General features: G+C 49.6%; 7 protein-coding genes across 7 annotated transcripts; 5 read left to right on the top strand and 2 right to left on the bottom strand.

The window, feature by feature from the left end:
• Positions 1-362: 362 nt before the first annotated feature.
• Positions 363-1,884, top strand: GLRG_04809 (uncharacterized protein; the record flags this gene model as incomplete). The annotated part of the gene is made up of 4 exons (XM_008095494.1): positions 363-799; positions 874-1,201; positions 1,260-1,596; positions 1,676-1,884. The coding sequence occupies 4 exons, from the start codon at positions 363-365 to the stop codon at positions 1,882-1,884; spliced, it is 1,311 nt and encodes a 436-aa protein (XP_008093685.1).
• A 386-nt stretch (positions 1,885-2,270) lies between these two features.
• On the bottom strand, positions 2,271-3,673 carry GLRG_04808 (NADH:flavin oxidoreductase/NADH oxidase; the record flags this gene model as incomplete). The annotated part of the gene is made up of 4 exons (XM_008095493.1): positions 2,271-2,309; positions 2,369-2,713; positions 2,776-3,443; positions 3,496-3,673. 4 exons carry the CDS (start codon positions 3,671-3,673, stop codon positions 2,271-2,273), a joined length of 1,230 nt encoding a protein of 409 aa, XP_008093684.1.
• A 5,263-nt stretch (positions 3,674-8,936) lies between these two features.
• Positions 8,937-9,877, top strand: GLRG_04807 (glycosyl hydrolase family 16; the record flags this gene model as incomplete). Its single annotated transcript, XM_008095492.1, has 2 exons — positions 8,937-9,391; positions 9,445-9,877. 2 exons carry the CDS (start codon positions 8,937-8,939, stop codon positions 9,875-9,877), a joined length of 888 nt encoding a protein of 295 aa, XP_008093683.1.
• A 2,548-nt stretch (positions 9,878-12,425) lies between these two features.
• On the top strand, positions 12,426-14,148 carry GLRG_04806 (major facilitator superfamily transporter; the record flags this gene model as incomplete). The annotated part of the gene is made up of 5 exons (XM_008095491.1): positions 12,426-12,677; positions 12,729-12,847; positions 12,912-12,963; positions 13,025-13,301; positions 13,358-14,148. 5 exons carry the CDS (start codon positions 12,426-12,428, stop codon positions 14,146-14,148), a joined length of 1,491 nt encoding a protein of 496 aa, XP_008093682.1.
• Positions 14,149-14,399: 251 nt separating this feature from the next.
• GLRG_04805 (uncharacterized protein) lies at positions 14,400-15,556 on the bottom strand (the record flags this gene model as incomplete). Its single annotated transcript, XM_008095490.1, has 5 exons — positions 14,400-14,540; positions 14,595-14,687; positions 14,762-14,923; positions 14,980-15,204; positions 15,260-15,556. The coding sequence occupies 5 exons, from the start codon at positions 15,554-15,556 to the stop codon at positions 14,400-14,402; spliced, it is 918 nt and encodes a 305-aa protein (XP_008093681.1).
• Positions 15,557-16,481: 925 nt separating this feature from the next.
• On the top strand, positions 16,482-17,605 carry GLRG_04804 (short chain dehydrogenase; the record flags this gene model as incomplete). The annotated part of the gene is made up of 4 exons (XM_008095489.1): positions 16,482-16,511; positions 16,563-16,629; positions 16,693-16,823; positions 16,883-17,605. 4 exons carry the CDS (start codon positions 16,482-16,484, stop codon positions 17,603-17,605), a joined length of 951 nt encoding a protein of 316 aa, XP_008093680.1.
• Positions 17,606-18,598: 993 nt separating this feature from the next.
• Positions 18,599-20,348, top strand: GLRG_04803 (major facilitator superfamily transporter; the record flags this gene model as incomplete). Its single annotated transcript, XM_008095488.1, has 4 exons — positions 18,599-18,870; positions 18,927-19,303; positions 19,363-19,906; positions 19,964-20,348. 4 exons carry the CDS (start codon positions 18,599-18,601, stop codon positions 20,346-20,348), a joined length of 1,578 nt encoding a protein of 525 aa, XP_008093679.1.
• Positions 20,349-20,469: the final 121 nt, after the last annotated feature.

Below are 20,469 nucleotides of genomic sequence, written 5' to 3'. Positions count from 1 at the left end.
GGATACTCATGGGGGGTGGGTTATCTTGCTTTGAGTCGTGAAAGTCAGGCGTTCCATTGATGAGTGTAACCTCACCACTGTCATTGCCGTATAGGCATGCTCGCCAGTCGCTGTATTAGACGTGGATGAAAAGAGGCAAATTTGCGAAGGCTTTACATAGTGCAGCTGGACCCTGTTGATCATCTCCAGGAAAGCCAAGTTGGGCCACCGTTGAATCTCTTGCCAGGGACTACATAGTTGATGCCAACCCACCCAGACCAAGTTTAGTATTGAGCATTCATCTTCAGACCCGAAGGAGTCACTGAACTTCCTGCTCTCAGTGCCCTAGTTGCACTTAACCTCCGCCTCCCACCGGTGCCATCATGTGGTCCAAAACGGGAATACTCCCTGGACTGGCAGCCCTTGCCCTTACTGTCGGCCTGTCTTCTACAGGTAATGCACAAGCTGTTCCGCCTGTCGGTCAAGACCAGGGGGTTTCTGCTTGGGGTTTCGATATGAGCCAGGTTACTCTGAGCACCGGCCGGTTTTTCGACAACCAAGCTCGCACTCTGGTCTACCTCAAATGGATAGATGTCGACAGGCTCCTCTACGTCTTCCGCAAGAATCATGGCCTATACACGAACAACGCCCAACCAAATGCCGGCTGGGATGCTCCAGACTTTCCGTTCCGGAGTCATGTTCAGGGCCACTTCCTGAATGCCTGGGCTTTCTGCTACGCCCAGCTACAGGACTCTGAGTGCAAACGGAGGGCCACATACTTTGCCGCCGAACTAAAGAAATGCCAACACAACAACACAAAGTTGGCTTTAACAAAGGATATCTCTCTGGCTTTCCCGAGGCCGATTTTGATGCTCTCGAGAAACGGACTCTCAGCAGCAGAAATGTTCCGTACTACGCCATCCATAAGACCATGGCCGGTCTGCTCGATGTCTGGCGCCTCATTGGCGACACAAACGCTCGCGATGTGCTTCTTGCCATGGCAGCGTGGGTCGACCTCCGCACTGGTAAGCTTACGTACCAGCAGATGCAGGATATGATGGGCACCGTGTTCGGCGGGATGAACGAAGTATTGGCCGATCTCTGCCGCCAAACAGGCGATCAGCGCTGGGTTACGGTCGCCCAACGCTTCGACCATGCCGCCATCTTTAACCCTCTCGCATCGAACCAGGACAGTCTCAGCGGCTTGCATGCGAACACCCAGGTCCCCAAGTGGATCGGTGCTTCGAGAGTACAAGGCGACTGGAACCAGTCGGTATCAGGACATTGCGCGAAATGCGTGGAACATCACCGTCAGCGCACACTCATACGCCATCGGCGGAAACAGCCAGGCCGAGCACTTCAGGCTACCCAATGCCATTGCCGGCTTCTTGACCAGTGATACATGCGAGGCGTGCAACACATACAACATGCTCAAGCTCACGGGGGAGCTGTGGTTAACCAATCCGGATACGACGACATACTTCGACTTTTACGAGCGGGCGCTGCTCAACCACCTCCTCGGCCAACAGGACCCCTCCAATAGTCATGGACACGTCACTTACTTCACCCCCCTCAACCCCGGTGGTCGCCGAGGAGTAGGACCTGCTTGGGGTGGCGGTACCTGGAGCACTGACTACAACTCATTCTGGTGTTGTCAAGGCCAACGATAACCCGAACGCCGCAGCGTTGGCGTTAGGTCCCGTCATCCTCAACGGCAACTACTGCAATGAGATCCTTTCGACCACGCCCGCGTTGGACTTGGCTACTGTGAAGAGGAGCGGAGCCACCGGGCTGGCTTTCACGGCGACGGCGGGAGGCAAGACGGTGAACCTTGGACAGTTTTATGATGCGCAAGGTTTCAACTATAATGTGTACTGGTCTGTCAATGGGAAGCTGCCTGCATGAGGAAACTGTAGCGGCACTATCCATTCATCTCCCATGTTTCTGCTTGACATCGGGCTTGGAAGGGTTTTGATCGTTTGGATAGTTTCTCAATCTTCTCTAAGCCTGCAGATCCTGACCGTCTCTAGTGGCTTTTCACCAAAGTCGAAAGTTCAACAGTTTTGGGAACGGGAAATCGAGTCTGCGGGTCGGCAGCAATAGTAAAACGATTGGTGTTCTCACATACTAACAGCAAAATGAATCACAACTTAATTACCATGCCCAAAAGGACAGGCTCGTATCAAACTCTATCGTAAATGCAAATGGCTTCTATGGTATCATGATAGTATACACCTCTTATCCCTTTCACTTTCAAACAAATATGGGCGTAGTCTTGGTCTTCAAGCTTTTTAGTGGCCCAGCTTGCGAATCTGACCCGAGTACCAAGCCTGAGGGAGTTGTTAGTAAAGAACCGGAACATGTATAATCGGAGCAAAATGTGACATACCGACTCGGCACCAGCACCGATGAACTTCATACCCATCTTTTTGGATATCCAAGGGGCCTCAATCTTCCTAGCATATAGCTTGGCATCCTCATCCTTGACAGTGCCGGCAAGGATGGTGTTCTTCGGCAGAGCCGGATTCAGAACGGCAGGCCTCGCCAACCCGATGAGATCGCAGCCGTTGTTAGTGAGTGCAGCCTCCATGCCCTGACGTGAGCGGAAACCACCAGTCACCATCAAGGGAACATCGGGGAAGTCGCGGCGGATGACCCGGGCGAACTCCAAGAAGAAGGCCTCGCGAGCCTTGGTACGGTCTGACTTCTTCTCGTTGTCGTTATTGCTAAACATCTGATTGTGCGTTTCATCAGCAACGTCCCAAGCAAAGATCTGATTCGTGCCTGGTCACTTACCACAGGGTCCTCGTAGGAACCACCGCTGACTTCCAAGAAGTCAACGCCGGCTTCGGTGATCAGCTTCAGCTGCTCGATACACGCATCGAGCTCCGCTTGCGCCTGATGGTCGACAGAGTTGAACTTGATGCCTACGCAGAAGGTCTTGGGAACCACCTCGCGGATGGCGCGGATGATCTCGACGACGATCCTGACGCGGGCGGCGGGAGAGCCACCGTAGGCGTCGGTGCGCTTGTTGATTTTATCGGACATGAACTGGGCGAGCAGGTAGCCGTGGGCGCCGTGAATCTCGATACCGGCGAAGCCGGCATCGGAAGCCAACTTGGCCGTCTGCGCAAAGCGGCGGACGACGTCCTGGATCTCGGCGACGGTCATCTCGCGCGGTGTGCCAAAGACCAACCCGTTGATGAGGCGAGCGACGAGACCGGAGCCAAGATCCAGCGGTACCGCACTGGGGGCCATAGTCTTCTCCATAAACCCGCGCTTGCCCGCGCCCAGAGGCGACTGGCGACCGGGGTGGTTGACCTGCACGATGGTCGGCGTGCCGTTGCGGTTGCACGCCTCGGCCCAGGCCTTCCAGGCTTCAAGCATACGGGCATAGGGAATTGCATCGTTGTACGCGATGTCCTTTGGCGAGCCCAGGTGTTTGATGTCAACTTGCACGTTGCCTTGATATCCACATTAGCTAGAGCCTCAGTCACGCTGGCGTTGAGTCCTTACCGGTCATGACAAGTCCCCAGCCGCCGTCTGCCCATTCGCCATAAGGTGCATGCAATGCATCGGTGGGCAAGCCGTCGCTGTCGGCCCAATTTTCAGCCATGGCGGCTTTTGTCAAGCGATTTGGTAGAGTGAGACCGCATTTCAGCGTCAAGGGCTTGGCAATCATGGAGTTCGACATTGTGATTGAACTGGTGGGTGAGAAGTTGCACCTATTAACAGAGATCTTCCAAGGCGGAGTGAGTTATGATTCAAAGCTGTCGGCTATTTTGTGCAGCTTAATTGGACTGGAGCAGAATCGATGCGCATTTTCAGATTTCTGGAACCACAGTGGGATAATTAGTTGCCATTTATCAACAAAATATGCCAACTCCGTTATTGCACATTCTCACAGCCACAGATCCACAATAGGAGAGGAACATTCTCGTTGAGTGTGATTCCTCGGGATAATTGGCTGATGACAAAGACAGAAGATTGGCCAGCATAACCGGCGGCATCCGTCGGGCTCTAATCAAGCCGTGATCGAGCACTTGAAAATTTTATACCGAGGCACAGGCATATGAATCATGAACCCAGCCACGTCTTTAGGCGACCGGAGGAACATTCCAGCCGAGTTGTACCTTCGGAGATTATACTACCTAGCACACTAGGTATGACAAGTGAACTCCACTAGGGGCGAACTTCAGCCATTGATCGGACTTTGGCAAATGACCTCAGTTTCCTTGTCTCAGATAAAGATTGCCTCCACACGCTAGGTCGGGAACGGTACGCAAGGTCTCGCCCGGGCCTCGGACACATGACATCCCGGAAGCTCAACGACTGTGACGATTACCAAGCAATTCTCTTTTTTTTTTCTTTTTTTTTCTGTGCATCGTACGGGTTATCGGTAGAATGCCAGTGCAATTCCGCCTAACCTAGTCTAGAAACACAGCCACCACTGCTACCACCATAGCCACTATTCATTAACATTTAATTACAGAGTAGAAATACTATATTCTGTCACCCTAACTCTAGCTAACCCAAATCGTAACCTAAACCCTAACCTCACCCCAACTGCTTTGCTAAGAGCCTGGTCGGCCGCTGCTCATGAGGAGTGATTAGTGGTCTGGGGGTTACAGGACAAGTACCTTTGATGAAGTGGAACAGACTAACAGTAGATAGCGTAGGTCAGTGATAGGGTTAAAAATATCTATAGATATCTATATAGATTTCCCTATAATAGAATCTACAGATCTAGTAGATATATCTATATAGTTAATAGATATAATAGATATAAGTTTTTAAAGTAAGTATAATCTATAGGTAAAATAGTTAAATCTGAATAGATAATTATTTAATTATAGGTCTAGATACTTAAGCTTATTTAATAGAATAACTATTATAATAATCCTATATTCAATAGAAAAAGACCTCTAAATCCCTTAGAATTACTTTTTCTTATACTTAATTAATTAATTATTAGCTGTTTCATTTAGTTTAATATTTGAAATTATTCTCTTAATTTAATAAAAGAAGTTCTCTTTGCTAAATAAATAAACTAAATATCTATTTCTATCTAATCTTATAGATATAGTTGTAAGGGGTTCGGCAACCAGTCGCCCTTTATAAGGCCATGTGTGGTGCATTTCAGGCACTTAGTGCCTGAACTGATTGATCTTTTGGCAATGCCAGAATGGTCTATTGACAGGCGCGGCACACCACCCATACCTTGACAATAGTCTTTTTTTTAAATCTATAACTGGAGAATTAGTTTTTTATAGATATGTATTTTAACTTAATCTATAGTTATAGATTTAAAACAAAACTAATCTATTTGTATAGATATCTATAGATCCCTATGGATTGGATATTTTTAACCCTAGTTAGTGATTAAATACCTAACAGGGACGTAGACATTCCTATGCCTACTATGTATATAGATCACTATCACAGGACCCCCCTTCTAGAGAGGAGGTCGACCTAAATACATTATTACCACTGTTACCTGTCTTGTCCTCTGGCACTTGTTCACCTCCTTGTTATTACTTGCCTTGCTTACTGCTTTGCTGTTACGCTTTACCTTTGCACTGTGTCACCTCACAACACTATTGCTTAGCTACACTATCCTACTGTAGCCTGGCTACTCCTGTTAGATCTGCGACAGCTGCCAGGAAGGCTGTGTCACAGGGGGTATTTCTGGCGTGCACAACCCCTCCGGAAGGGTACCTAGGCCCGGATGCACTAGAAAGTCAGGTTTATGCGATGTGTCTTTCTGAATCTATTGTATCTTACTACTAAAAGAGGGAAAGCGTTATTTGAATTAGGCTTTTCTACTGTTAATCTTAGCATGATAGATAACTACTACCAGATTTAGTAGTAGTGACAACTGCTACTGCTGCTGGCGCCAGTAGTGGTGACGGTAATAGTAATAGTGATGTTAATGGTGATAGTGATACACTATTACAAACCTACAACTATTCAAGCAAGCAGTGAGCTGGTCAAGGGCTTCACCCACTTTAGCGGTACTTTTAGCATAAGGGTGCTGTGGCACAAGTATTAAGAAGTTCCTCCTGGCCACTAACCACTCCTCGGGTCCTCATAAGCAGCGACCGACCAAAGCCTAAGTAATCTTATGCCTTTATGTGAAGGGGTTTGGGTGAGGTTAGGATTTAGGTTAGGATTTCGGTTAGCTAGAGTTAGGGTGACAGAATACAGTATTTCCAGCCCCTATCCTGATTAGGTTAAATCACCGGTTGCCGACCAAATTGCACTAGCATTCTACGAGTACCTATCGTATATGGCTGTAAATATCCGATCCGGCCAAAATGTCGAAAGCGTGGGTATGCATGTCTCTGATGGAAGTGCCGCAATATGACAGCAAGATCCAGTCAACAGCCCGAAGCTGCATCTCCCACAACTAGTTTGAAACAAGATCCAAGTAATGATCAAATTCGGATATTAAAAACAAAAGTGCCGCAATATGACAGCAAAATTCAATCAACAGCTTGAAGCTGCATCCCCCACAACTAGTTTGAAATAAGATCCAAGTAATGATCAAACTCGGATATTGAAAACAGCCCTATCGTCGAGGCATCTGAGCATTTAACAGGTTTTAGGCAGTCATGGGGGCCCGGCGGCACCTTTACTACACCTAAGTATCATCTTCTGGATAACCATTACCTAGCACCTCTTATTTGTGGGTAAGTGAGAATAAAAGGTCTAGACTTCGAAGCCGAGCTGCCTCTGCCAGATTTCGGGCCGTTATGGAACCTTGGAGATTAGCGAGCAAGGCTTAGCTCAGTGGGGTACCTCACCGTATCTAACCACCTTACGCAAGTAAATCTAACGCTACAGCTACACGTAATACTAGCTAGGCCAGCTCGGAAAATTCAATATACCTCGATTACGTGGTACAAGGCAGGTGATTAGTTTGAGATCGCTTGCTGTCCAAGATTTACATGAAGATGCACGTTAGCAGAGTAACGAGGCATTTTTAGGGGGGCATGATTCAATGTTTTGGTAGCGTGCAGCTCTTTAAGATTACGGAGTACAGCTAGGATTAATACACCTACTATAGCTTCTGCTGCTATGCCGGTTTACCTAGCGAAAAAGATTATGGTGTTTGACCAAAGTGGTTAGGAACGGCTAAATACCCGTACTTAGGTTGCCCTCACTTGAGCAATCCAAATCTGGGCATATGCTCCGTCATGTGCACTGGGGTAGTCCCTGCTGAATTCTCCTTGATAGCCTACTACGTAAGGGTGTGGTCGGCCGCCGCTCATGAGAAGTGATTAGTGGCCAGGAAGGACTTTTTGATGCTGGTGCCATCCAAACTATAAGCTCATTGTACCGCTAAAGTAGGTATTAGAGACTGTTTAAGCTGACCGCTTCCCTGGCTACTAATCACTCCTCATGAGAAGCGGCCGACCACAACCCACACAAGAACGGGTGTATCATCCACGAGCTGGCTGACTCGGGTAGCAGGCCGTCTACGAGGAAGGTACTTAATGAGTAGAGAAATCCAGTAAAGGTCGAACAGGTATAGCACCGGAGTCAACCATAAGACTTTTGGGACTTGGGAGAGCTGTCTCGTCAAGGGCCATCAAGTTCTATACAGACAAAGGAAAAAAGACTTAAAGCCGACGACAGCCCAATTGACACGTGCATAAAAACAAGCTTAAGGACTTTATTTCCTAACACGGGGCACAATGTGACCCGAATGCCTGGTGTTATTATGACAGTATATAGTATGTTAGATTAATATTTGCAAGTGATTCTGCATGTATAGGTTCAAGTATACATGTACCAAAAGTCCCCTAATTTTCCCCGGTCGATAATAGAAGGAATATCGGATTTGATAGGTTGCATGACAAGCAGATCCTGGTTATCCGATTCGATACATCCATACATCCATCCGCGAGACAGCAAGACCATACAGAGTACGGAGTAGACTAGATCGCATTCTGCACTGCCACGATGCTAAGCGACTGTATCTGTTGAGTCAAATACCCAAGGTCTCACTTCGGTTACGTTCCGAGAGAATCTACTTGGAGTCGAACCCTCGGAGGCATAGTAAGCGATCGGACAGTACACGAGTCGGAGTCACAGAGAAGAGCGTTATTGCTTTCAGTCGGTCCGATTTCGACCCTGATCTGCTAAACGCCCTAGTGTCTTAGTAGAGATCCCGGCATGTAATTGCCCAGCTATCTGCTGAGTCTGGGTGACAGCTGGATTGAATTGGCTGAAACGGTACATATGGAGACTCCGATTCTTGCATACCTATCTGTGGATCTGGAGAACAGACGGTCCAAGCTTACCGCACCTACATAGTATGATAGATTATAGGTAGTAAGCTTGAAGCCAACGGTCGTAATGACGGAATCTCCGGGAGTAACCCAGTAGGCTGCTTGTGCGTCAAGCACCGATTGGAGCGTTGGAGGAAATAAGCATTCATTATTAAAGAAGGATCACACCCTGGCGCATATATTGCATCAATATCTTAGGGCCAGAATGTGGTTGTAAGGCCAGAAGGGTAACCACTGCATCCCTATTACGTGCATGCGCAAGGCTCGTCAGTTTCTCCTTAACGGCGCACACACCCGGGATCGGGCTCGGGCTCGGAGCGTCCGTCTACAAGCGTGCAGCAATATGTGCCGGCCAGGGGTATCGAGTGAACAACCGAACCAGACATCATTTGATGTCTGAGGGTCTAGAACGATGCCATATTCTTACGCGAGCCATGTTCAGACATTCAACGGTAGTATTCCCTTTTCAGCACTTGGCGAAGATGCGTCTCTAAAGATCCAAACAAGATAAAAGGAACAGAAGAGCCGGTTCGGTCTTCAACCTTTTTGTTTTCGGATCACCGCCATCTCAAAGCTTGCCTCTTTTCCAAACACCTGCCAATACATTGGGTATCAGTTGCTTCGTCATTTTCTCAACGCACTTATCTCAACTCAAACAAGATGGTGTTCAACAAAGTCGTCTCGGCTCTGGCCTTCGGTCTGCCTGCTGTACAAGCCGTGGTTCCATCGATTCCTGGCTTCAGTCTGACTTGGAGCGATGACTTCGTGGGCTCCCCCAACAGTCTACCAAACACTGGCAGCTGGCTCTTCGATGACGGCACTTCCTATCCCGGGGCCTCCGCCAACTGGGGCACCGGAGAAATCCAGACCTACACAAGCAGTACCAACAACATTCGTCTGGACGGCAACGGCAATCTACAGATCATAGCCATCAGGGACGGAGCCGGGGCATGGACGTCCTCCCGCATCGAGTCCCAGCGTGGTGACTTCATGGCTCTGGCCGGCGGCAAAATGCGTATCCAGGCCAGTCTCAATCTGCCCGATCTTGGCCCCAACGGCGTCGGCTATTGGCCTGCTTTCTGGTCCCTCGGCACTGAATTCAGAGGCAACTACTGGTGAGTTTAATGGAGACCATTTGGAAAGTATTTGTTGCTAACTGTTTCTTCAGGAATTGGCCCGGCATCGGCGAGTGGGACATCATGGAAAACGTCAATGGCGTAGACCGTGTCTGGGGTACTATGCACTGCGGTCAGACTCCCGGCGGCCCCTGCCAGGAGACGAACGGCCTCGGTCAATTCCGCGAATGTCCCGGCAGCCCCTGCCAGGGCAACTTCCACACCTACACCCTCGAGGTCGACCGCACTCAGGGGCTCGAGGCTGTGCGGTGGTTCGTCGATGGCATCCTTTACTGGCAAATCGTCGAGACCGACCTCCCTGACGACGTCTGGGCTCGGGCCGTTCACTCGCCTCACTTCATTCTGCTCAACCTTGCCATCGGTGGCAGTTTCCCCAACGGCGTCTATGGCGGCAATACTCCCCTCCCGACCACCGCCTCCGGTGGTGTATTCCAGGTTGAATATGTTGCTGTCTACAACGGTTAAATTTGTGGATATCATCGCTTGTGGTTACTCGGAGATCCATCGTTGAAAGGATAATACCCCCTCTCTCTTTGACTCGGCACTTTCGTGTTTGAGTCTTATTATCCTCCACACACTTTATCTTTCTGCACATACTTCATTATTACACAATGTACTTAGATATTTATAGACTAGGTTAGGGTTGTATAACCTTGACCTACTGACCCGCGCTTCTATTACTAGATATAAGGTCTTTGACCGCCCTGTGTCATCACACAATCCAATATCTAGACAATATTTTTGCAGTAAGAGAATTGGGACAGGAGCTCCTTCTTCTGCCTCTTGGCCCCAAATTTGCTATGCGCTTCTCAGGATAGAATGACCTCTTGAAATATTAAAACCAATATTCAATGCCAATGAAAATGGCAACTTCGAACTGTCGGGTTGACATTCTGATATATTCTCTTCGTACAAAGTATTCATGCAATCCATTTCATGCAAGGATAGTGTCGACAGTATGCGGACGATGGCTCAACCGATGAAGAGCTTGGTCAGAGATATTGACGACTACCCACGTCACGAAAAGAACACTAAAGCATGATATAAAGTCCAATTCCGCTGACTATCGTTAAATGTCATTTAATTGATGTTCCGTTTGGTAGTCATTAAGGTGGATATTTAAATCAATCGTTAGTTGAGGTTTCAGACAGAGTCTCCCAAATCATAAAATAACATGTTTCTCAGATCGTCTCACCTTGTTCAACGAGGCTCCAAGCAGTGACCATATTAGCTAAATACCCCACTAAGATTCGCTGTGCCGGATGCCGCTGATATAACACGACTTGAATTAAGGCTATGTTATTATGGTAACGGGAACAACTGTGCCAATCATGAATGGCAATAGTCCATGAGCATGCAGTGGGTGATCTCGGTCGTGACGAAATTCGTCCAGTGGGTGGTAATACCACTGATCAGGTGCACAAGATGTGAACCCTCAAAGCTACAAAACATAAAACACCGCAACAGGGTTAGGCAAGTATGGCGCTTCTTTCGCAACATTTTGAGATTCAAGTCTTTGGAACCATATTCCATGTTCACGAAGTAGGACATAGGCCTGTCCTTACCGTTCGTTGTTGGTGGTGCTTGTGAAGTTTTGGGTAACAAGAATAAGGTTAATGCTCGGAAGCAAGACTCCCACAAAGGGCTTATAGAGAATTGTACGTTACTAGTAATAACATACACAGTAAAATGAGGAGTGTAGTTCGATTGTGAAGGAAATTGCTCTAGGGTACGCGGAACACAAAGCAAAGGCAGTAGTCAGAGGGTCTCTAAAAGCAGCCCAGATAATGTTAACATCCTAGAGAAGATATGGGAAAATGCTTTGCTGGATGTTCGAGCCGCGCTCTGCATCCGACCCCGCGATGACGCGAGAGACCCTGGTGATGGTGGCATCTACCCCTCAAAACCCCATCCCCAGCTCCAGCCGCAAGAATTGGGGAAATCACATACTCCAAGAAATATGCTTAATTAAGAGAAGAGCGGCATATGGAATTTTTCAAAAGGCGTGGTTTCCTACCTGGAAGATGTGTAGTCTCTTCGTAACCAATTATTCCATCAAACTGCGATATCTGATGGCGTCAGTGCTACGAAGGTTGATGCAATACTGCCAAAACGTTGATTGACCTAGACTCCGGTAGCGCTGACGCCCATTTGGAAGATCTCTTGCTTCACGGAGACTTGCACGATTGTCAAAGCCTTCCAAGATACATTGTTTTGGCCAAGACCTGCGTGCTTTCAGGAGGAGAAGGGGCTTCTTCTCTTACTGGCTAACTCCAATGGCGTGACGATGCGCACTGTTGACACCACGGCCCATTGTGTATACTTGCCCGATCACAGTACCTTATCTCATGCAGGTCACGGCTGAATTCGAAGCCACTGCGAGTAAGCATAAGTTGATTCCCGCAGGAAGAAGCTAAGAACCGTTGCGCTATCATCTCAGCCCCCAGCGTAACGAGCGATTGCTAGCCACACTTTCGTCCACGAGGGGTGAGGTCTGCCTGCGATGACCCGGTTCGCGTACTCGTTCGTCCAATTTCAATACTTTCCAACCCTCTGCCTCCGAAACCGACAAGGTTATGTAGCCGCTTCTGAGTAACCATGTCGAATTTCAGTGGTCCAGGGGCACATCTTCACCTCTTATCGGTTGATCTTCTGGATCGAACCCCAAAATCGCTATCCTGGTATTGCAGTCAGCCCAACTTTGACCAACCGCGGCCACAGCAAGTGCCAAGAGCAAAACATCGAGCTGGGTAAAGCCTGTTTGACGACTTAATTCCCCACGATGGCGACAGAATCGCATATGAAGAGTTTTGCCCACTCATATGGATGGTAATGCCTTGGCAAATGAACAAGCAGAGATATAACGTTGTGGAAGCCGGGTCATGGCCATGAGGCAGCCTGTACCTAGACCTTCCTGATCCGGTCGCAAGCATCGACCTCTAGAATCAACATTTCCCAAGAGTCAAGAAGACTGTCTCTGTCCAATCCTTGCCGCGAGGATAGTCTTGCCAGCATGCCGCGGTCCATTGCAGAGATCCGGCCGCACGGCACCGATGAGAAGTCAGTGTCGGTGCTGAACGAGAGTAAAGAAAGTCCGGGTCCATCAGTCACTGAGGTCCTTCAAGAAAAGCCGAAAAGCACATGGAGATCTTACATCTGGGACACCTTCGACAAGTCTCCTGAAGAGCGTCGCTTTCTCTTCAAGCTCGACGCCGTGCTAATGACGCTGGCGTCACCGCGTCACGGCATCAAGTATCTTGATCAGGTATGACACAACGTTGTAAAACCATCATGTACCTGAGAATAACAATTTCAGGTCAACATCAACAATGCATTCGTTTCGGGCATGAAAGAAGACCTGGGCCTATACGGCAACGAACTCAACTACATGCAGGTTTGCTGGACAGTTGGCTATGTTGTTGGTGAAATTCCCAGGTAGGCCATCCGCACATGTCGTGCCAGTTATTACATCATCGCGTTTTCCTAACACGATTGTTAGCAATATGCTCCTGACGCGCATCCGCCCCGGAATTTGGATTCCCATCTGTGAGGTGAGTCCAAATGGTTCATACGTGGCATCATTGTGTAGCGATTTCACTAACTTTTTTTTAGGTGACATGGTCTGTCCTCACTATTCTTCTCGCCAAGTGTTCCACGGCCACCCAGATCTATGTTTTGCGATTCTTCATCGGCCTGGCCGAAAGTACGTTTTACCCTGGCATGCAGTACATCATCGGATCATGGTACCGCAAGGACGAGCTCGCGAAACGTTCTTGCCTCTTTCATGCTATGGGAAACGTCGGTTCCATGGTGTCTGGCTACCTCATGGCGGGCACGCACAGCCTGGACGGCGTACACGGCTATCATGGATGGCAATGGCTGTTCATCGGTGAGAACGATCAACATTCCTCTATTGACTTTTGATGTTTTGCTTACAGTTCTTAGTCAACACTGTCGTATCACTGCCTATCGCCATCTCTGGGTTTTTCTTCATGCCAGATTTGCTCGAGATCACGAAGGCCTGGTACTTCACGCCCGAGGAAATCGCCCTGGCAAAAAAGCGTATGGAGTTGGAAGGTCGCGCGAAGCGCGCACCTTACACCAAATCCAAGTTTATCAAAATCTTCTCCAGCTGGCATATCTGGACATTGGTCATCCTCTACATCGTATTTAACAACGGAAACGGAGGGAATTCGCAACCCGCCTTTCCTCTTTGGCTCAAGTCGGAGGGCTACAGTGTGCGTCAGGTTAACATCTATCCCACCATCACCGAGGTGGTCAGTATCATCACGACTCTCATCTACGCCTGGACGTCCGATAGTCTCTTCAAAGGCGCACGATGGCCGGCCATAGTTTTCTCTGGCCTCGTCAAGATCATCGCTTACGTCCCCCTGACGGTTTGGGGCATCCCGAATAGCCTGAAGTGGGCGTGCTTCATTCTTTGTGGTTTCGGCGGCGGCATCAGCGGTCTCACCTTTGCCTGGGCCCACGAGATCTGCAGCGATGATAATGAGGAAAGAGCACTGGTCACGGGTGCCATGAACCAGATGGCGTATGTCTTCCAGGCCTGGTTACCTCTCGTGATCTGGCAACAGGTTGATGCCCCGGCATACCCCAAGGGGTACCCGAGTATGGTTGCACTCTCCGTTGTTCTTATCGCTATTGCATTTATCATCAGGTTCCTGCACAAGAGAGAAAGTAGATTGAAGGCAGCGGCAGGGCGTAGTGTCGCTTGATGTCTCTTTCACGGAGGCATACGGTGGTGGATACTGGGTGAAGTAGTTCGACTACGACACGTAATTCTCGAGGAACAAAATCGGCCGTCTTACCCTTTTAAGCTACGAACGCAAGTGTATCAAAGGCTAGAGAGTTTGCACTTAAATGGATGCTGACCTTGGAGAGATTATTGATCATGAGTTCAAGGATCATGTGTTGAACATTGCAAAGTTCTATTATCAATTCAACCCCTGAATGCTATTTCTGATAACTAGGATTCAACATTAGTTCGGAGGTCATTAGGGTTCAACCTAGGTCGATCGCCCAGAAACCAATCGCCCCCAATTCCCCAGCCTTGATGCCAGCCTTTTCCAGAATGTCTCTTGTCCCGGATCTCCCAGAAAAGCGAGCCCTTCGCCAATCAGCATGAAATTTAGTGGTAGACTCGGTCTTCAGAGTCACTTACATCATACACTCGTCTGAGGTCCTCTTTGTGGATTTTGCCATCTTTTGCTAGTAGCATCCAAGTGGTAACCCACTCGAAAAATGATGCTGACCACTAATAGAAAGCGAATTGATCAGCATAAGTCACATGAATTACTACTGCTGCATTCATAATCCCAAGCTACTCACTCCAAATGGATCGACGGCACATCGGTTTCGGCTCATTAAGCCAAACACTTCACCCAGCGTTAGGGTATCATCTTGTCGGGCACTGCAGTTTGCAAAGACGTCTTCGAATCGCTGTGGAACGAATCGACCCTCGCTATCGTAGACGCCAGAGTCGGATCCGTGCTGTATCTCGTTAGCGCAGGATTCGTGTTCATATTGCATTGAATTGAAACTGGTACCTTTGCCTTGTGCATGCCGCCGACGTAGAGTCGGAAAAAGGGGTCCGGAATGTAGGAGTACTGCATGACAGTGCCGTATGAGAACGCGAAAGGAATAACCGTCGCAGCTAGCAGGCAAGTGGCAAGATTAAAACCCAAGTCTCGGAAGCCGACCCAAACGTCAATCGGAGTGATGACACCGTCGTTATTGCGATCCCAGAACATCACGTGCTGTTGCAGCACCGTCTGTCGCAGTATTAGCCTCGATCCAACCTCTTTACGTGACCATCATCGGTCTTACGTAGTTATTGTATTTCTCCGAGTATTCCACACTGCCGTGCGGCTTGTCCACAGATGGGGCAAAATTCGCGTGAGCAACGCCAGGCGAGTCGATGGCCTTGCCGGCATTGACGGCAGGCGGGCGACGATAGGTAATCGGGCACATAGGTACCGCCGTTGCGAAGTCTGGCCCGTCGCCCTTCGATACCGACTTCACTTTGCGGTCGGCTCGCAACGCCTTTTTGGAGGGTTTAGACTCAGGAGCATATCCATTTGAGAGTTGGTCCATGTTGTAGTCTGGCGGGTCGATATGGGCCATCGTGATCTGCTCAACCTGAAGAAACCTTTTGTCGGTGGAGAAGAAGTGCGAGAGGTCGATCATGACAAGCTGTGATATTTAACTACTCCCTTCTGTTGGGCGAGTCTCTGGTTGAACGTGGCTCATGTTTGTTGAGTGACATCATGACAAAGTGTGCTACGTGACATCATTCACCCATCATTGTGAGAGCCGACTGCGCATGATGCACTCTAAGAGGATTCAATGTTAGCAGAGCATGTGAGGTGAGACACGAGTATGCAGTGAGGTCAGTTGGGGGTTGAGGATCCGAATAGCCCTAGCAACCTCTTGTCGCCAGCACTGTTAGTATGCAGCCAGGGATTGACATCCGATCTACCTAGTCCTAGTCAAAGGCCCATCTCGGACCGGGCCGAAAAGGTGGTATGGTATTGCGTTTTCGTCCAAGCTCCGCATGGCATCTGAGCTACATGATTCTGAGAATGCCCAATCTTTTTCAGAGACTTTCATCTAGAGGTGACAGCAATTGGCAATATACATGACTTAGGAAATGACATATTCATAATCTGGTTCGGGGGTTTCAACTTCAAAGTCTGTAGTGTTTAACGTCGTGCACCGTAAAGCGTACCAAACCTTCTGGTACTGGTACGCAACTATTATATCGTAGCTCCTCCTACCTTAACATCGCGACCACAGATGCCTTTTTAGTGGGGTCCGACATGGGACGAACCGTGGTTTAATAAGATCGGGGCCCGACGGCACCCGTTTTTGTTTCTCCGTGCGCGCGACAGCCGAGACGTGCCGTTCGCTGATCCGCGGGACGCCGAGCTCTGTTTTATTATATATCAGCTGCTATTCCTACAAGTCGCCATCACTTCCCCGTCTACTGTCCACGTTGACACGCGTTAAGAACGTTCCTTATCGGACAAAATTAAAAGGAACTTGCAAGATGAAAGCCCAGAATCAATATGCAGGACAGGTAGGTACCGTTATTGAACATGGAGAAATGAGCCAACTGACCCCGAAATAGACGGTGTGTGTCGCGGGCGGTTCTCGGGGTTTGGGCTTGCTTATGGCCGTAGAATATGCGAAACAAGGTAAGATTCTCCCGCATGTCACACAAAGCTGCACACGTCTTTGCCTAACTGCATTGCTTCCAGGGGCCAGTGTTGTCATTCTTGCCAGGAACCCGAAAACCCTGGAGGTAGCTACAGCAGAAATCATCGCCGCTCGTCAATCGGAAGACCAGACCGTTCACGCCATCGCAGTCGATCTCAGTGACTACATTGCTGTAATTAAGAAATGGACGTTCCGTCTCAGATTTTAGGTTTGATCTAACTTGCCATGTAGCTGAGAAGTGCCATGTCGGAACACGATGCGACACCAGATGTGCTGATCTGCAGCGTCGGCGGAACTACTCCGGCCCAGATCGGTTTCCTCGCAGACCTGACACCAGAAGGGCTCGTGTCCTGCTTTGACTCCAATTACAACGCTGCACTCTTCATCACCCAGTGGTGTGTACAGCGTTGGATCAAATTTCCAGACCCGAAGCGCACCAGGCGTCTGGTATACATCGCTTCTTCCGCCGCCTTCGTTGCCCTCCCGGGTTATGTCGCTTATACCCCGCCCAAGGTTGCTGTCCGAGCGTTGGCGGACACGCTTCGCCAAGAGCTGCTTCTGTACGGCGACGAGAACATGTACCGGGTGCACATTGCTTTCCCGGCGGCCTTCACGACAGACGCGTTCCTCCAGGAACAGGAAGCGAAGCCTCAGCTCTTGAAACAGATGGAGGATTCGGACTACGCGACTAAGGAGGAACTGTTTAAGAAGGTCCAGAGTGTCGAGGAAATAGCCGCGGGGATCCTCGACGGTATCAAGAAAGGACGCTACATCATCACCACGGATATGACGACTGACTTGACGCTGAACAACATGAGGGGTCCGAGTCCGCGCAGTAGCCCACTGTATGACTATTTCATGTCATTTGTAGGCGCTCTCGCCTTCCCTGTGGTGCGTCGAAAATTCGACAAAATGACCTCTCAGTACGGCCGAGAGAAGGGTCTTCGAAAATAGTTCTTGGTACCCCGTAGAAAGTAAGTTGGGATATTGGTTTGTTCATGTATCAATGTCTGAGATAGGTCGTTTTCAGTTGGGAACTGGAACGACGGGCTTATAAATACTGCTGATAAACAGAAGCGAGACGCTGATTTTTAAGGCGGGGAGTAATTAACGCCCAAGAAAGTAGCGTTGGCTGGAACAAGGTTGAATGTATAATAATGACGAAGCTTCTATCACTTCAAGTAATAATACATGTAGTTTAATCACTGCATGCTGTCTATATGAGTTCGCACGCAGCCCAGGGGCAGTTATCTTGATGAAATTGGGAAGCAAAGCCGGCGTAATCCCAAACTCGTCGTAGAGAAAATGCCTGTTTGGGATCAGAGCCCCTAGCACATTCACACGATGTATATTATCAAGAACGTTAACAGCCAAGCTCGGGACTGTTTGCTGGCCGTACCAAGAGGCGAAACGAATGGTAAACGGGAAAATAATTCCACCACTCAAAGGTGACTATTGACTCTTTGCACTGGGTATTGCTTCCTTGGAAGTAACCATACTCGTAGACGATGCATCGCGCCCATTCTCCGGATCCCAAACCCCATGTATCCCCCGCGGGCAACAAGCCAGAGAGGAGTAGTCTCGGTCAGAACCCCGCACTCCTTGTCCGCGATCCCGAGACCCGATTCGCAAAGGGTTCTTTACTGGATCTTCCGATGATCGGGAGTGCACTAAAGCTTGCCTAACCTGCCCCGAGGGTGGTCCATGACCTCTGTCGGGAAGTGTCTAAAACCGAAGTGTCGGTATCGGATCCCTAGAGGGTACCATAAGCGTTTTTCCGAAAGTCTGGATATGGGGCATTTATAGAAACACAAATCGCACCTTCGAGATATCCTAGCAGATCCCATCACCATTGTGACCCGGATACAACAGTCCAGGACGTCAAGGCTAATACTACGAGAAGTACTGGTCTAGATTCGTAGTCTGCTTGTGGCCCTCTCTCTCTAAATGGCCCCTACATCTCCTCCCCCCGCGGATGGCGCCGAATCCCGCGTGAGCGACGCCAAACACGTCGAACAAGGCCTGCAAAAGCCGCACGTAGAAGCCGAGGATGTGCAGCAGCAGGACCCCGAGATATACCTGGAGGCGTTGGCCCGGTATCCGAACGACGAGTCGATAGACCAGGCCGAAGAGAAGCGGCTCCTCCGCAAGCTTGATATGCGGATCCTGCCGCTGCTTGGAGTCTGCTACTTCTTCTACTACGTCGACAAGACTACATTGTGCATGCCCGTCTTTCAAAACACCGCGCCTGTGTCTCGCTGACAACTCCTCGCAGATCATACGCTGCCATATTTGGCGTGAAAGAGGGCATCCATCTCAAGGGCGAAGAGTACTCGTGGCTTTCGAGCTCCTTCTACTTTGGGTGGCTCATCTGGGCCATCCCCTCCAACTTGATCATGCAGCGCTGCCCCCCCGCGTGGTATCTCTCGTTCAACATATTCATGTGGGGGGCCCTGCTCATGGCCCAGGCCGCGGCTCACAACTTTGGCGGTCTCCTCGCTCTCCGGGTTCTCAGCGGAGCGTTTGAAGCCATTGCGGACCCTGCCTTTATGCTGATCACCTCCATGTACTACACCCGTTCCGAGCAGCCCTCGCGTATAGCAGCATGGTATGCCTGGAACGGACTTGGGGTTGCCGGTGGCGGCCTCATCGGTAATGCTCACTTCCACCGTTTCTTCTCCGTTCATGATGTTGATCGAATACGGCTTCAGGCTACGGAATAGGACATATCAAAGGCGCGCTCTCATCGTGGCGCTACGAGTTCCTCGTCGTCGGCGCCTTCTGCTCTTTCTGGGCCGTCGTCCTCGTCCTCCTGCTACCCAACTCCCCGCGGACTATCTGGGGCTTCACTCACGACGAGAAACTCATCATGATCGCCCGCATGAGGCGCAACCAGACAGGCATCGAGCAGCGCCGCATCAACTGGGGCCAGATCAGGGAGGCCTACGCCGACTACAAGACCTGGCTCTTCACTCTGCTGGGGTTCATGTCCAACGTTCCCAACGGTGGCATCTCCAACTTCTCTACCCTGGTCATCAAGGGCCTTGGCTTTGGGACCCTCGAGACGGCCCTGCTTGGCATCCCACAGGGCTGCCTCGTCGTCATCTGGATCGGGCTTGGTGCCTTGGCGAACAGGCACTTGCCTGCCAACAGCCGAACGCTCGTGTGCGCTTTATTCATGCTGCCCACTATTGGCGGTGCGCTTGGTTTCCTCCTTGCTCCCGATAACGCATACGTTGGCCGGTTGATATGCTTGTATGTCCTCCCCTTTGGTGCTTGACCAAGGTCCCTTGACCTGATAACAATATCTAGTTACCTCACCGGTTCTTATCAGGCCTCATTTGTTCTCTCTCTATCTCTCATAACCTCCAATACCGGTGGCCAGTCCAAGAAGATGATTGTATCCGGCATGATCTGGTTCGGCGCTTGTATCGGAAACATCGCAAGCCCGTTCTTCTACAAGGTTGATCAAGCTCCTTCCTATCACCTGGGTATCGGCTCGCTTCTAGTAGCCAACTGCATCGAACTAGCCCTCTTTTTCCTTTTTCGGTATGCCTATATCTGGGAGAACAGAAAGAAGGAAAGGCTGCGAGCGGAGATGCGCGCAAATGGGAACTATGGGGCCGATGAGCTCAACGTGACAGCGTTCACCGACTTGACAGACAAGGAGAACCCCAACTTTGTATATGTTTATTAGTGAAGCAGGGTTGTGGGTATTTATTTTAGCTTATGACATTTTCCCTCGCTAGGACTGCGTTAGAGTGCATAATGTGGAGGCAATAAATTTCTTACACCAAAACATAAGAGACTCACGCATC

This window comes from Colletotrichum graminicola, assembly GCF_000149035.1.
Source record: "Colletotrichum graminicola M1.001 genomic scaffold supercont1.15, whole genome shotgun sequence".
In the NCBI taxonomy this organism is placed as follows: Eukaryota; Fungi; Ascomycota; class Sordariomycetes; order Glomerellales; family Glomerellaceae; genus Colletotrichum; species Colletotrichum graminicola.
This window is presented reverse-complemented; position numbering and strand designations above follow the sequence as displayed.